At 41.6% G+C, this 10,733-nt stretch overlaps 1 protein-coding gene across 1 annotated transcript; it reads left to right on the plus strand.

Moving 5' to 3' along the window:
• Window positions 1–3,445: 3,445 nt before the first annotated feature.
• Window positions 3,446–10,203, plus strand: adssl (adenylosuccinate synthase, like). The gene is made up of 13 exons (XM_061702210.1): window positions 3,446–3,739; window positions 4,129–4,231; window positions 4,950–5,018; window positions 5,125–5,175; window positions 5,260–5,326; window positions 5,448–5,555; window positions 6,363–6,444; window positions 7,266–7,392; window positions 7,479–7,633; window positions 8,114–8,238; window positions 8,316–8,413; window positions 8,559–8,708; window positions 9,597–10,203. The coding sequence occupies exons 1-13, from the start codon at window positions 3,515–3,517 to the stop codon at window positions 9,647–9,649; spliced, it is 1,413 nt and encodes a 470-aa protein (XP_061558194.1). The 5' UTR covers window positions 3,446–3,514; the 3' UTR covers window positions 9,650–10,203.
• The last annotated feature ends 530 nt before the right edge of the window (window positions 10,204–10,733 follow it).

Genomic DNA, 10,733 nt, shown 5'->3' on the forward strand with positions numbered 1-10,733 from the left:
CTGTGTCAGTCAGCGTGGAATCAGGATGTTGGACAGGGGCAGGGCATGGGGCCTGTTAAATATTGACAGCCATTGTAATCATTAACCTCTCACCAACCCCTGATCTCTTAAACTGGCGGCTCGGCCTGGTTGCCATTCCTGCTCTGCCATGACTAACTTTGACAGCAGAAATGCAGCTCTCACTCACCTCTCCACTTCCACCTAAGTCTGCGCTGAGCTCGCTCGCCTGATCTGTTTCTCCTTCTTCACTCCCGTTTCTCTAACTTACTGCTGCGGCCTAAATGTCGTCGGCGTGGGGCACCGTCCTGCTCCGCTCCAAACTTTGGTCTCAAGTTGCACCGCTAGGTGAGTACAGCTCAAATTGAAGACCGCATTTACAACTAACGTGAACGTATCAAATTGATTTTCTTCACAGGAAACAACACAATTTGATCATTATTTCAATATTTAAAGGACCATTGGAATATTAAAGGAGACAATTTTATTTTTGGCGTTGAACATTGTGGAAAACTTTAACAGCTTTTTGTTATGTTTCAGGGGGAAAAAATATGGAATTAGTTGTATGCTTTTATTTTGATTGATTGACTGGCAACCAGGCCAGGGCGTACCCAGCCTCACACCCGAGGAGGTGAAGAGATTTGAATTACGAGGGATTGATTGTATTTATAACATTTGTGTCTTCTCAAAGAGGAAGAAAAAGATTGAAGAAGAAAAAAAGTACGAGCAAAGAAGCTAATTCGATTTTTCAACAACGTCATCAGGCTGAATTTTACTGAAAGGTAAAGTCGACAGAGATATTGAGCAGGACAAAGAAGAAACATGTCACAAAATTTCAAATAGAAGAGATTTAAAATTGTAGACAAACATCAGTTTCAGCAGGAAGTGCAAGGCCTGCACATTTGACACGCCCGTGTTTTCACATATTGACAGGCATCGTCATGATTGCCCCCATAAAACGTGCGTTATCTTGTCAAGCTTTGCCCCTTTGGCCACACTCTTGCTTGGATGATGTGGTCTATTTGAGGCAATAAAACTGGGAGGAGGAAATTAGCAGGTCAAAGTCACTTGCCAGCGGATCCTCGTCAAAAGCAGTCGAAATCCTCGCTTAACCTCAGCCAACGTTGAACTTTGGTCTTCGCGCGCTCGGTCGCGCTCTCACCTTGGATGTGCGGCCGCTGTGGGAAGGAGCCACCTCGGTCTCGTCACACATCTGCCTGACGGAGCCAAGCTGCAGTGCCTTGATGAGATTTCCGGGGCTCGCTGCATGTAACAGCAACTCCATGTGGATGCTGGATCGAGTTCCAGTGGAGGTGCTGTTACTTGCAGAAAGTTAACACAGACGACTGGCGGCGATTGCTACGAGCGAATACGCTATGAGGCTGTTTATTAAAAAGAGTAATGGGGCACAAGGTGATGACCTATGAATTGACAGCCAGTGATGATAACGTCTGCCTGTCATTTCTGTAGGCCACTGCTGTGTTTGTCCTTCAGAACGTGGAGTCATTCTCGTGCATCATCCATCCATCCATCTTTGAATGATCTTTGTACGGCTGCAAGGAGGGTTGAACGTGTTGCGTTGTCCTAAATCTTTCTTGACAATATTCCAATAAAGTTTGGACATTTTCATTTTAGTATTTACTCTGTGTGTGTATACGGGTTACTCCCAAACTGGAGGGCAATTTAGGATTTTACTATTTATTTGATCATTTTTGTTACGTTTTCAAGGAAAAAAAGGTACTGACCCATTCTATAATTTGATTCATCCAGCTCGACCATCAAGAGTACACTTCTTATCCAATATTTTATGAGTTGTGTCATGTTTGGCACAACTCAGGCACCAGCTGAAAAACACATATTTCAAACATATTGCTGAATAGAGCCATTATCATGAAATTAAGTTGCATTTAAATTGAATACTAATTTTAGTATTACTCTAATTACAGAAACAGGGTTGAAAGTAGCAGGGTTGTAAATCCGTGCTAATGTTAGTTTTTGCACACGAGTGCATGCTAGTTGTGTTAGCTGCTTTGCTATCTGATCAAGATTTTTTTCCAGATTTGTAACTATATCATCAAACTTTTTCAAAAAATGTCTCTTTCTGAGGTTTGCATTCATCAGACTGACACATTCCATGACTTTTTTTTCCCCCTCGTCCACTAGATCAGCTAGTGTCCCCAGCCTTTTTTGTGCGCGAACTGGTTTCATGTAAAGCAATATTTTTGACAGACCAGCAGAGAAACAAAAGAAAACCAAAATATTTTGGTCACCGTCATTGCAGAAAATCTTAAATGAGTTTTCAGCAGTTTTGAAGCCTTCATTGCCTCATTTGCACGCCTGCTGCCACATATTACGCAGAGCACACGTTGACCTGGTGTGTGAGAATCACCCACCAGTAGCAATAAACCCGAATTTGAAGTAGGACTGCTGATGTTGTCTCTTAAATACTTTTTCTTGGATGCCGTGGGCTCTTCTGTCTCATCATTAGGCCTTTTCCCCTTTCAGAAGAGGATGTTTGTTTTTCACTTATTTTTGCAAGCTTTTGAATAACATGCCAACACTTAATTTCATTTAAATGCCTTAAAGCATATATGCTTTAAACAGCTTTTGAGATTTTCAACGTTAGTCTTTTTTTTTTTTTTTTTTTTTAAATCTTAAACAATTTACATATTTGTTTTAAAATTCTAACAAAAAGTGCAGGCAGCTCACAGACTCAGCAGCATGTCTTAAGTTAAACAAATAAATAGCTCCCGGAGATTTAAGTCAGTACATCAAATTTCCAAAATTGCAATACAGAGCACCCCGCTGTTCACGGGTGATAGGGACAGGGCTGGACCGTGACTTGCAAAAAAAGGCGGATAATTTATGCCCGTTATAATTTCATTGAAAAAGACTTTTTTTATTTTATTTTTTTTTCAAAATATTCTTGAATAAGATAGGATAAACCACCAATAAGCATTTTTTTGGTGTTGGTTCACCCTCCAAAAAAAGAAGGAAAAAAAACAACAAGACATGTAATTTTATTGAAATTAAATTAATTTAATTGAAATTTTAAAAAAAATGGTTTAAATCTGCGAACAGGTGAATCCACGGGTGCCGAACCACAAGTAAGTCCACTGTATAACTGAAACGTTAATCTTTCACTTATCACTTATTCACCGCCTCTGTTTATAATCGTAAAATGAAAAGTTAAATATGTATTATATAGTGCGTGTGTCAATTAGTGAATAAGAGGCATTAACTTTGTGCAATTTGTAGAAAGGCGCTTTATGAAGTTCAGTCCATTGACTTGATTGCATTCGTTTAGGGGAAAATATGACACATTCAAAATGGCGGACGCGCTGACGTATCGCAGCAACGGAGCAAGCTACCTAAGGCGGGGTCTATTGATATTTGATGTACTGTACTTGGTGTAAATGAAACAGTGACATCTAGCGGCAGTGCGCAAGAGGAGCACTTCCCGTTAAGAAACGCGGTAAAACGCTATTCCGGTTTCCAACAGAAGGAGGGCAGCAGCATGGCATCCAGCAGCGAAAACATGGCTAATGTTAATGGACGAGAGAACGGGGAGCCGGTGGTCAAGCGGCCACGAGAGAACGTCACGCCGGAGTCGCCGCTGCGTTCCCAGAAGGAACCTGCCAACAAAGTGACCGTGGTGCTCGGAGCCCAATGGGGGGACGAGGGCAAAGGAAAAGTTGTGGACTTGCTGGCAATGGATGCGGATATCGTGTGCAGGTGTCAGGTAGCAGCTACGCTCGTACTCAACATCACACTTTAGACGCGCGCCAGCCGTGACATTCATTCGTCCTTGGAGCGCTCAATAAAATTGGAGAGGCCAGCCAAAGTCGTTTCAGATCAGCACTAGTTAATTATTCATGACCTGTGTTGAGGTCCCGGATGTGGACAAGCTACATTGCTGCTAGCCATGTTTGCCAGCGAGTGTGCGACGATAGATTAAAATCGTGCTCATACACGCAGGGCTAATCTTTTCAAAAAGTGTCAACTGGTCATGCTGCACAAAATGTTTCCGCCCGACCGGCGTTTTATCTCTTTCGCCAATGCGTGGGATGTGGCGTTTACGTACCCTTCGAGATCGGATATCTGAATTATTATTATTATTTTTGTCTACAGGGTGGCAACAATGCAGGTCACACTGTGGTCGTGGACTCTGTGGAGTACGACTTTCACTTGCTGCCCAGCGGTGTCCTCAACAAGAAGGCCATCTCCTTTATAGGTAATATCCTCGAATGGTGCTCTCATTTATTGTGACTAACTTGCATTTTCAGGGAAGATAAAGAAAATACTAAAAAATACTGCCCACACACAATGTTACACAGTTTCCATAAACACCTTGATCCCAACACCAATTGTGTGCGTCATTCATTGTTCTTTTTTTTTTTTTTTTTTTTTTTTTTTTTTTTTTTTTAGCAGTCGGAATTTTACTTGAGGTATTATTAGGTTTTTTAGTGTCTAGAGAACTCCTACTTTTCAGCAATGAACCAAACTCAACACAGTTGTCTGCTTGCTGGCTCCTGTCGAGGTGCCCTTGAGCAAAAGATGCAGCAGTTTGTTTGCCACATTCACTCTGAATCGCATCAAGCATGTGTGAGATAAAAACAACAACAACAACAACAAAAAAGTCATTTGAATGGAGGTGTGTAGACTTTTTATATCCGCTATTGTGAATTTTGTTTGTTGACTAAAACGTTGAACAAAATATAGATAAATTTCATACTTCGAGTTTCCATTGGACAGTGATTAACGACAAAACAAAGTCTTGCTTTCTTTTTATTTTAGAAAAGGGAAACGGGACAGTTGACAGAGGTTCACGATGTGTTATGTAAAAAGGATACGATCAGAGAAATACATCAGTATTCCTGAGAAATGTAATGAAATGTTTTTTGCTTTATTTATAACATTATAGTGAATATATGTCTGATTTAACGTTGCAGGCAATGGAGTGGTCGTACACCTCCCAGGGCTGTTTGCAGAGGCGCAATCTAACCTGAAAAAAGGCAAAGGTACTGTAAAGGCTTGTTTATATACACATGCATTTGTCAAGTTCTCTGGATAATGAAAACATTTGATGGGATTTATTTTATTATCATTTTTTTTTTTGCTACGCAGGATTACAAGGATGGGAAGAAAGACTCAAGATTTCGGATCGTGCTCACATTGGTGAGTATATTTTTTTTACCTGAACATATTATATATTTTTTAATGTGGAAGCGTGTTATTGAGGCTCCCTCGGTCCACCTCTAGTGTTCAACTTCCATCAGGCCGTCGATGGCATTCAGGAGCAGCAGCGGCAGCAGCAAGAAGGGAAAAAGTAATTTTGCTCACATTATTGAAAGCACTGACGTCTGATTGTGTATCATGTCTGCTGGAGGGACTGTTTTCCGGTTCGACTTTTTCTTTCATTACCTGTTGCGTGTTTATCTTTGCTGCAGTTTGGGAACAACCAAAAAGGGAATAGGCCCCGCCTACTCCTCCAAAGCTGCTCGGAATGGCCTGCGAGTCTGTGACCTTGTCTCCGATTTCAAAGTCTTTGAGGACAAGTGAGTTTGTTTGAGCTTCTCTTTTAAAGCGCGGTACAGAAGAAGAAATAGAAGAATCTCGGCTAACTGTTACAGTAGCTCATCTGGTGACGACATTGTGGATGATCATAAGACAACACATTCGCCATGAATCGTTCTTGAAGTCGATAACATTGGAAGGAAAAAAGAGTCTTAAAGCCATTGATGGGTAATATCTTGCTTCTCCGAATCTGTCGCGCCATCGTCGTTATGGCTCCATGCTTCATATTCCTCCATGCTGCTGCTGTTGATGTTTTTTCCGACATTAAGTCCTCAAGATCGCACCGGCCGCTGACTTGAAATCAAAGTCAGAAGTAGAAAGCGGAGATACTGGAGATGCTGTACGGAGTAAAAGTAAAACGTCATCTGAAAAATAAATATCCAAGTAAAGTGCCGAGGCCTGAAAAATGTACTGAAGCACACTAAAGTATTTACATTGATTGTAAAGGAGCGAAAATGCTCAAATCCGGCTTGATTGTCGCTATGTTAAGTGCACATTTTAAGTACCCCACCTTAGTGTGTTAATTAAATATTGCAAAATGCTATTGTACTGGTTTTGTTAACTGGAGGTTAATTCAGGACAAAGTTTATTTTCACCTGATCTACAACCACCTTTATAACTGTAATAACGCTTCTGCGCGTAAGTGGTGGCACTCGTCCATGACGAGCTTTGGAAAACAGCCGTCAGTCCATGTCCAATTTTTTTTTTAGCTTGAATGAATATCTATGAACAGAATGTTTAACTGAACCATATTTGCTTGCTTGTTTTTTTTTGTTTGTTTTTTTTAGGTTCCGTATGTTAGCAGAGCATTTCCTGGCAATGTATCCAAATCTCAATGTGGACATTGAAGGTGAACTGGAGCAGTTAAAGGTGAGAGGTGATGAAATCGCACACAGCGTTATGCTTCTGTATCGCGGTTCATCAATCGCCTTCTCGCTAGATCGTAGATTTTTAAGCGATCGTGTTTTTTTTTTTTTTTTTTTTTTTTAATGGGTTTTTCAGTACAAAGGAAAATCCGAATTTAGAGTTGCGCGCCTTCAGTGTAGTGCCACTTTGTGGCGCAACATGCTGGGCTGAGATGCAGCATAATTAAGAGCAAGACAAAGAGGGAAAGAAGGTCCAGTAATGTTGATTGTTCCCACAGAACTGAGAGAATAAATATCTGTAAGTATTTTCGTATGCTGTTTTTATGTGTTGCGGCTCCGTATGTAGCAGTTGAAGTAGCAGTTGTTTGAAGCATTACCAGAACATCTGTGCTAATTTCCCTTAGCCCGTCTACGGTGTTTCGCATTGTGTCAGTATTTAGTTAGTGGACTTTCGTTAGACGAAATTATATGGTTTGGTTGGACATTTGGGTGTTTAAATGTATATATTTGTAATTCTTTTAAACAGTCACATAAGTGACACTTTACAGTAAACTTCAACAGGGCGTGGTTGCAAGAGTGACAACAGGCGCTCAAGAATACTTTAAAAAAATGTTTTAATAAGTTTACTTTTTTTTTTTTTTTTTTAACTCTATGGCTTGGTCTTGGGTTTGAAATGTATTATCCAAAATAACTTGAAACATACCTCTGGTACACTGTTCAGTTATTAATGTACATTGATTGGTAATTCTAATAAAATCAGTAAATTGCCAGACTATGTAGTAATAGTTGTTCTTTGTTGGTTGAAGGAAGCGTTTCTTTTTTCAGGCATATGCAGAGCGACTGCGCCCTCTGGTGACAGACGGCGTATACTTCATGCATAAAGCGCTTACTGGACCAAGTAAGAAAATCCTGGTGGAGGGAGCAAACGCAGCGCTGTTGGATATTGACTTTGGTGAGTGGCAAGACGATTGGGCATTTAATCGTGCTGACTGCCAGATGTTTTTGGCTCCTTCGGGTAATAGACAATCGTCCACTCAGGCACGTATCCCTTTGTGACGTCGTCGAACTGCACCGTCGGAGGAGTGTGCACCGGACTTGGCGTGCCCCCGTCACACGTTGGCAGAGTGTACGGCGTCGTCAAAGCCTACACGACCCGTGTGGGCGTCGGTGCTTTCCCAACAGAACAGGATAACGTGAGTTGGGATGCGTTTGGAGGCGTGTGTGTGCGTGTGTGTGTGTGTGTGTTTTTTTTTTTTTAAAGATGCTGTCTTCTCTAAAACGCATGCATGTTATATTGAACATGATTTGTATAGTTACAAGTTTGGACCAATATCACACAACCTGTAAACATACATACAAATGAAGCTACAGTGGAAATTGATATTATTGCATCACATTAAGTAGGGACGGGCGAGTACCAGTTATTGGTATCGGGCAGATACCAGCCTTATTTCAAGGTATCGAGGACTTGTGCTGTACCAATAATTAAAACAACAAAAATCTGATCTGTTGGGGATAGGTTCCGCCCCAAAAATCAGAATAGGTGAATTTGCGAGTGCCAAAAAGCAACTATGTCGGGGGAAATACTCTGTACTGGTGTTTCTGTGTTTTAATTAATTTAATTGGGAAAATAGATGTCATGTATGCAAATGGAAGTCCAATTTGTCTTGCAGGGGACGGGGGCGCTTTTACAGTCGCGAGGTCACGAAGTAGGCGTGACAACTGGCAGAAAGCGACGTTGCGGCTGGCTGGACTTGATACTGGTCCGATACGCTCACATGGTCAACGGCTTCTCGGCGTGAGCGACCGAAATCTCCTCAGGTGTGGCTGCTCTCCATTGTCACAGCTGCACTGAGTTTGAGCTTGTGTTTGCAGCATTGCTCTGACCAAACTGGACATTTTGGACACTCTGACGGAGATCAAAGTGGGAGTGGCCTATAATGTTGATGGAGAACCTCTGCCAAGTTTCCCAGGCAAGTGACGAACCCTCGTGTAAATGTCTGCCGGGGGTTTGTTGCACTGCAGCTTGTCTGATCCTGTCCTTTTCCGCTCTGTCTGACCTGCCGGTCAAGGCTTGCATTTGTAAAACCTGGACGCTTTTTGTTCTTTGTGGTGCAGCTAACATGGACGTTCTGACGCGCGTCACCGTGGAGTACAAGACCTTCCCCGGGTGGTGCCGCAGCACCGAGGCGGCTCGCAGCTTTGCCGAGCTGCCGTCGCAGGCGCAGAACTACATTCGCTTCATTGAGGACTTCCTGCAAGTGCCAGGTTTGTAAAATTTGGAGCTTGGATTTGCATTATAAATCTCCATTTGCTATTCTCATTGACCGTAACGAATGATTAGCGAATCGCAATCGAATCGTTACTCCTTCTTCTAATCCGAAATGAAAACGTCATTGTCCAACTAAGGAAAAATCCAATTTGATTGTTTGAAAACTATCTAAAGCTCCTTGGTTACGTCCTGGTCACAGTTCTTTAGGGGTTGCAGATTTTGTCACAACACCAGAGAAGGCAGTTGACGCATGTTGGCTGGCCCCTTTTGGCAAGCGCTTTTTGTAAAACGCTACTCTCTAGTTTAAAATGGCTTACTTTAACCAGGATCCCTCGCCGCATCGCGGCCGTGGTCTGTTATACGCCGGGTTTGTAAAATGCGTAAATCCACACTGGCTGCTTCTGCTAGTTAGTTATTCGGCTAGCTCTCGTCAATCATCTGCCACGATGTGTTGAATGAATCTTGCATAACTTTATTCAATTCATCTGCCACGGTTGCAGTCTGCCAACATCCGTGCAATTCCTCACGGCCATCGGACGCCTGGTTTCGCGGTGATTATCGTCTCGGGGGGAGAGTATGGCTACGTCAGCCACGTGACTGTGGCTACAACTGCGCAGTTAGTCAAAATGGCGGCCGAAGTAAATGGCATTGCAGCTCTTGTCAGAATAAATTACGGGCTTTGATTCATTTTCATTTGAATGTGGAAATTCTGATTTGGGGATTTGTTTTTCAAGCCGACTCGAGAGTGAATCTGAATGGCCACTCATTCGTTTGTAGCTCCAGTAAAATTCCACTCTCGCTGATGCACTTTTAGCCATTTATAGGAAGTGACAAAGGGTCAAACACACAAATGTAAAATGACCTTTGGTTCCCTTTCATTGCAGTGAAGTGGGTTGGAGTGGGAAAGTCCAGAGAGAGCATGATCAAACTGTACTGATCCGGCCACACCTGCCGTCTTCCAAACTTGCGGCCAAGACGACGGCACTTTCCCATCGTGTCAAACGTAAACTCCATCGTAATGGAAATACTTCACCAGCAAAGATGTTTTTGAAACGTTTCTGCCTCGCAGTTACCAGTAACCTTTCACAAGCCAACTTGTCCTTTCCAGCTGATGCTTTGTGTTTTTAGGGTGTCAAGCTTCAAAATTGCGTATTTATTGTACGCATTGTTCCTTTCCACAGTGAAATTTGTTTTTTGTTTTTTTTTATGATTTTGAAGCTTTTGGAGCTGTGTCTGTTTACCTTTTAACAATTATTTCCACATATTTACTGGGTCGTTAAAGAGAATTAAGCCTTTTAAACTGGGTGGCATAATAGATTAATATTGTTTTACAATCTCTGCTATGAAATGGCAACTTGAACGCCATTATTATACAATAGCTTTGCTTGAACAGTTTTAAATCCATTTCACTTGTTTGTGACTGTGATTGTTGGAGTGAATATTGTGCTTTTGTAAATCATCCTTAATACAAAAAAAAAAAAAAAAAAGGGAGGAGGGGAAATCATAATTTGATTCAGAAGGTTTTTTCCATGTCACAACTTTGACCAAAAATGACAAGTTTGATGTGAATGTAAAATAGTTCTTCTAAATTGGTTTCCTACCTATGGCATTGTATTTCTGATGTCCAAAGCAAAAGATGTGGCTTGCTATTGTCAATAAATGGAAACTTTCAAATCTTGTTCGTGCTTTGACTATTTGTTTGAAACAGTTTGAGTTAAAAAAGAAAGAAGTAATTTAACACCAAAGTTAATATTTCTAATTGACCATATCTCTGTAAAAAGCCCCATGTTCATTGCTTCCAGGAAATCTATAGAATTATTCACCCGTCCGGTATTTTTCTTCCTTTAAACCCTCATGTGGACGTTCTCTTTGTAAAAGCTTTTCAGTGCCAGGAGGAATTAGATTAAACCGTTAAGTGGTTTTCTCGGGAGATCGATGCTGAGGTGTAATGTAGTCCAGTCTTTCTAATGAAACCAAGGCCCAAAACACGCGAACCTGTTCTGTGCGCCAAAAGTGATCAA

Source organism: Phycodurus eques, chromosome 17, assembly GCF_024500275.1.
Source record: "Phycodurus eques isolate BA_2022a chromosome 17, UOR_Pequ_1.1, whole genome shotgun sequence".
Lineage (NCBI taxonomy): Eukaryota > Metazoa > Chordata > Actinopteri > Syngnathiformes > Syngnathidae > Phycodurus > Phycodurus eques.